This window comes from Bison bison, unplaced genomic scaffold (genome assembly GCF_000754665.1).
Source record: "Bison bison bison isolate TAMUID 2011002044 unplaced genomic scaffold, Bison_UMD1.0 scf7180017864240, whole genome shotgun sequence".
Lineage (NCBI taxonomy): Eukaryota > Metazoa > Chordata > Mammalia > Artiodactyla > Bovidae > Bison > Bison bison.
In genome coordinates this window covers 968,587-974,735 of record NW_011494812.1, presented here as the reverse complement: position 1 = coordinate 974,735, position 6,149 = coordinate 968,587, and the positions used below count along the sequence as shown (strand labels likewise).

Below are 6,149 nucleotides of genomic sequence, written 5' to 3'. Positions count from 1 at the left end.
GTACTGGAGTTTCAGCTTTAGCATCATTCCTTCCAAAGAAATCCCAGGGCTGATCTCCTTCAGAATGGACTGGTTGGATCTCCTTGCAGTCCAAGGGACTCTCAAGAGTCTTCTCCAACACCACAGTTCAAAAGCATCAATTCTTCGGCATTCAGCCTTCTTCACAGTCCAACTCTCATATCCATACGTGACCACAGGAAAAACCATAGCCTTGACTAGATGGACCTTTGTTGGCAAAGTAATGTCTCTGCTTTTGAATATGTTATCTGTTACTATCTACCAAACCACTACAAAACTTAAAACAGAAAACATTTTATTTTTCCATGGTTAAGTGAGTCAGATTCACTGAGTCAGCTGCTCAGCTGGGCCATTCTCCCGATCTCACCTGATATTCTTAAGTAACTTCAGTTACACAGTGACTCAGTTGGTGTACAGGATCTAAAACAACCTTCCTCCCATGTCTAAGGATTTGGCAAGGATAGTGCAGGCTTTCTCCATGTGCTCTCTCATCTTTCAGTAGATCATACTTTTTAATATGTTCCAAGAAAGTAAGAACAGAAGCTGAAAGACTTCTTGAGGCCTAAGTACTGGAGCTTATAAAATATTATTTCTACTTGTAAAGAAGGAAGGAGAAGAAAATTCTGTCTGAAGAGGCTGAAAAACAGAAATGGAAATAGGAATAAACAGGGATAGGAGGGGTCGGGAGACCTGGTATATGGCAACTACTCAAAATTGCCAAGTATCTAAATGGGCTGATACTAGCTAGCTTTATCTGATAAACACAAATTTCATTGCTTCAGATAGTCTGCGAAACTGTGTGAACTGCAAAATTAAATTTATCTGCATGTTTATCTAGTTCTGGGAAGAGGAAAATAGCTCCAACTATATTCTCAAGGTGTCAGGGCCCCAAAAGAGCCAAAACTCACAGTACTCGAGATCTGAAAAATTAAGTCAGACTTCATGAAAGAAATTTTCTCTTCCTTGGTTCCCAGGGTCTTGAGGGAAGCTAGCAGCCATCAACATGATGGAGTTCTGAAAATAATGAGGTTGGGCAACCTATGTTAGTAGACTAGTCTTGAGCTTTGGACAGAAGATACAACATCTGGTGGTTTGGTTTTCTAGATTTTGGTGATGTGGATCAAGTAAAAGGGACCAGGGCTAAGGTGAAGTGTAGTATCTGGCTAAATGGCTATCCTCTGCTTAGGGCAAAGTGTGAAATAAGAAGTTTTTAAAAGTTTTTTCTCCATTAGTCCAACACTGACTTACTCCCACAGGAAAAGCATCCTGAGCTGCCCTCGATTGAGTCAAAGCAGAAGGAGGTGAATGCAGCCTGGGAACGTCTCCATGGTCTGGCTCTCCAAAGACAGAAAATGCTGTCCAGTGCTGCAGACCTTCAGAAATTCAAAAGGTAGGAATCTGGCCACTGAATTGTAGAAAACTGCAATAGCACCAGGCTGGGTATTTGGGTTAGCCTTTGTCTACTGTTAGCAATTAGTGGCCAATACCTTGAATCAAACAAAATCATGTTCTTGCCTTTAAAACAACAAGGAACACAGTGGTTAAAATTGTGATCCAGTCAATAGCCAAGTGTGTTAAATGGAGCTTAAAGTAATAAAATTAGCACTAGTGAATTAGTGATGGAAGTTCTGCAGGGGCAAAAGCAGAAAGAGAATGGAGGGTGAGGTTGTGAAGAAGGATATTTGTGAAGAGCTAACCCAGAAGTATATCTGGAGGCTCAGCTGACAGGATGCCCATGTCTCTACATCTCGATGGAAACCATAAAAGTAGGAACTCTTTTTAAAAATCTTTGTGCATTTATTCTATTTTTGGCTGTACCGGGTCTTGGTTGTTGTGGGCGGGCTTTCTCTAGCTGAGATGAGCCTGGGTTTACTCTCCAGTGTGGTGGGCGGGATTCTCATTGTGGTGGCTTCTCTTGTGAAGTGCAGACTGTAGGTGTATGAGCTTCAGTAGTTGTGGTGCACAGGCCTAGCTGTCTCTGCATCTGGAATCTTCCCGGACCAGGGATTGAACCCACATCCCCTGCATTGGCAGGTGAATTCTTAACCAATGGATCACCAGGGAAGCCCCCAAACAGGAATTCTTTATGCTATTTTTTGCTAGTGTGTGGGAAGATAGGATAATTTCTGACAGGTGAATGAGGCTGGTCCTGCTGGGTGCTGTTTGCCCTGGAATGCCTGCCTTCTTCCTTTGCTGGAGCTCATGGGGTTGTCTGGCAGGGATGTGACTGAAGCCATCCAGTGGATTGAGGAGAAGGAAGCTCAAGTCACGTCTGAGGACTATGGCAAAGACCTTGTGAGCTCTGAGGCACTGTTTCACAGTCACAAGACACTTGAGAGGAGCCTTGCAGTCATGAATGACAAGGTAAGCCTGTGGGAGAAAGAGCTAACATCCTTGAGTTAAAAGAGCCATCTGACATTCATCTTGTCTCCATAAGTAAGTGAAGTCGCTCAGTCGTGTCCAACTCTTTGTGATCCTATGGACTGTAGCCCACAAGGCTCCTCTGTCCATGGGATTTTCCAGGCAAGAATACTGGAGTGGGTTGCCATTTCCATCTCCACTTGTCTCCATGCTGCTGCTGCTACTGCTACTAAGTTGCATCAGTCGTGTCCGACTCTGTGCGACCCCATAGAAGGCAGCCCAACAGGCTCCTCTGTCCCTGGGATTCTCTAGGCAAGAATACTGGAGTGGGTTGCCATTTCCTTCTCCAATGCATGAAAGTGAAAGTGCAAGTGAAGTCGCTCAGTCGTGCCCGACTCTTAGTGACTCCATGGACTGTAGCCTACCAGGCTCCTTTGTCCATGGGATTCTCCAGGCAAGAGTACTGGAGTGGGGTGCCATTGCTGTCTCCGACTTGTCTCCATAGAACATAGTAAATTCATTATTTCAATGAAAGAGAAATTTTGTGCCACCTGAATATACCTCTTTATTCTAGTTTATAACTTGTACATGATTCTTGGATATCTAGTATTTTGTTTAAATTATTTTTATATAAATACACACATATATATATATATTATATATACACTTATGCTTTTTGTAATATATTTCATAATTTAAAACCAAAATAGATAGCTTCATGAATGGTTTCCTGCCTAACCACACCTTCTCTTGTTGGAGATGAACCTTGTTTCTTTTTGTCCTTTACTCAGTAGAAAAGGGAGAAAATTTCTTCTTCTCCTTTTATAATAAACATAGACACTAAAACACTCTACTCAACCCACCTTTGGGTTTTCTTCTGGAAGCTGAAAGACCTCGATTCCTGTACCTACGGTAGGCATAGTCACACTAGAACTTGGAGTAAGCCTATATTCTTGACTGCCTCCCATTCTTACTTCTTACGCTCACAACTTTAACCATAACTTAAACTAATTACTCCTCAGTTTTTACTGTGGAGTCAGCCCACAAGAAGATCCCTAGTTACTATGCTTTAATCATAGTTCTATCCTTCGGTCCAGTTTCTGAAAAATATTTCACCAGTCTACTTCTTTTTTCCTTCCTCATTTTTCCCCTTTGTTTTTCTTGTTTTCTAATTATGAGTGATAAAATACCATGACTTAATGAATAACGATAATGAAATCTCATCTTAGACAACACCTGATTATAATTGAATATAGTGGAAGGACTAATGGTAACATGGAATTTTCCCTAGTAACCCTGCTCTTCAGGAATTGTGCTCACACTGGCCTGGCATTACTGGAATTTTCTTAGCAAAAATTTTCGTTAGCAGAAGTATCTCTCTGATTCCTATGGTAATGTTTATGAAAACAGTATAGAGGGTAATGAAGGACAGATATATGTCTAAATATTGCTTCTGATAATGATTTATTGAATGACCTCGGGCAGATAAAATACTTAGCCTCTCAGTTTTCACATACAAGGGGAACAAGAATAGTTTCTGCCTCATAGTCTTATTAAACGGAGACTATAAAACAAGAAAATGCATGTGACATGCTTAGCACAACAAGAGACAAAAAGCAGTCAGTAAGTTATTATAGTTAATATAGTTACATGAATATAATAATATAGATATATCCATATAAATGCACTAATATGTTATTCTTACTTATATAATTATTATGTTACATCCCTCCCATAAAACTTTGTCAGGAGGATCAGAATACTTGGATTTCCCACTAAGTTTATTTTTTTTCCTTTTTCTAAAATTATATAGTAAGTTTCAGATGTACAGCATTATCATTAGACATATGTGTGTACTATAAAGTCACCATCTAGCACTATACTGTTGACCCACCCTCACACACTAGATTTCTTTTTCATCCCAAAGGTGAAGGAGTTATGTTCCAAAGCAGACAAGTTGAAGCTTTCCCATCCTTCAGATGCAGCTGAAATCCAGCAGATGAAAGAGGATCTGGTCTCCAACTGGGAACGTATTCGCAACTTGGCTACCAGCAGATATGAAAAGCTGCAGGCTTCTTATGGGTGAGAAAGCCTTCTTCTCTATTATGTTAACTACCTCTACAGGGTCAAAGTGCAATATTAAAACAGAAATAAAAGAGCAAAAGGAATAAAATAATGAATGACCCAGCCCTCCTGCCTGCTCAGTAGAGACAAAAGAAATTTTAGTTTTCCAGAAGTCCTTTGCAGGATGATATAATCCTCAGAATGACATCTCCTTTCACCTATACCCTTTCTGTCTTCCTCTGTTTGTATAGTTGTGAGAAGCTATGAAGTGGCCCATGAAGCTGAAAAAATATTTGAAGAAACATGTCAAAATCTTGGCCCTAGCTAAGGAATTGGAATTAATTTCCAAGCTGAAGAACAGAAAATAAATCTAGAATTATTTCCTGAATGTAGGTCAGCTTATAAAAAAAAAAACACCAAAACTTGAATATCATTTCTGTACATAATTTTTATGATTAGTTGTTAAATCACCAGAAAATAGTCTTTATCGTATTGATATGATTGAAAATGAAATGGTGAGGCTTTGATTTTTTGAACAGGTAATTTTTTTGGTGACTTTTGTCTTCACTGATACGGTGAAGAGTGAATTAAAATACATAAGGGCTCCTAATCCTAACTCTAGCTGCCCCTTATCATAAGGTGCTTCCTGTTGTTTATGTTATGTGATTATTTATTGGCCTCATAGTACTTTATTAAATATTACTTTACTTCAAGTGTTTCTGGAGTGTGACTGTGATATTGGAGATGTCATGCCCAAGTGCTTCATCACACAAAGACTCATTCACCCTAGGAATATACAATCTAGAGTGAAGGATTCATAGCCAGCATTGCTAAAGGAATAGGGAAGTACATGGGAGGAATGAAGGGGTAGATTTAATGCAAAAAGCATGTTGTACATCTTAGCCCAACCCAACTCTGACTATTTGTTCAATGTCCATTTGCATCTGGTTCCTCCTTTCTGTGTTTTCCTTTACCTTTTCCCCAGGTACCAGCGGTTCTTATCTGACTATGATGAGCTCTCAGGTTGGATGGAGGAAAAGACTGCTCTGATCAATGCTGATGAGCTGCCCATAGATGTGACTGGTGGGGAAGCCCTACTGGACAGGCATCAGCAGCATAAGGTAGAGAGGAAGGCCTCCCCAGTAGGAGGAAGAGGGAGGTGACAACAATACCAGAAGATTTCCTGCTTCATTTTAACCCTTTTTTTCTTGTGGTCACAGCATGAGATTGACTCTTATGATGACCGATTTCAATCTGCTAATGAGACTGGTCAAACTCTGCTGGATGCCAATCATGAAGCATCTGATGAAGTTCTAGAAAAGGTAATCCAGTTTAACAGAATTTGTGAAAGTTTGATATATAGCCTTCACTTAATCTCTTACTGATTGACAATCTCTGAATGGAAAGAGGACAAAAGACATATAAATATTTTAACATAGATCCAGATTTCACATTGCTCCCTTCATACGTTGCTTTAGCTAGAGTGAGGCTTTTGAAATTCTCAGAACTTGATGTGTGCTTCCTCATCTCTGAGACGTTAGTCGATCTAACTAATTTCATCACTTGAAAGTGAAAGCATTAGTTGCTCAGTTGTGTCTAACTCTTTGTGATCCCATGGACTGTAGCTTGCCAGGCTCCTCTGTCCATGTAATTCTCCAGGCAAGAATACTGGAGTGGGTAGCCATTCCCTTCTCCAGTTCCCAACC

At 40.1% G+C, this 6,149-nt stretch overlaps 1 protein-coding gene across 1 annotated transcript in view; it reads left to right on the top strand.

The window, feature by feature from the left end:
• The window catches only part of SPTA1 (spectrin, alpha, erythrocytic 1), an 86,416-nt gene that overhangs the window by 6,821 nt on the left and 73,446 nt on the right, over window positions 1-6,149 (top strand). Inside the window, 5 exon segments of the mRNA XM_010846842.1 lie at window positions 1,275-1,408; window positions 2,238-2,382; window positions 4,307-4,461; window positions 5,429-5,564; window positions 5,664-5,765. Of these exon segments, the coding sequence (XP_010845144.1) occupies window positions 1,275-1,408; window positions 2,238-2,382; window positions 4,307-4,461; window positions 5,429-5,564; window positions 5,664-5,765 (672 nt within the window).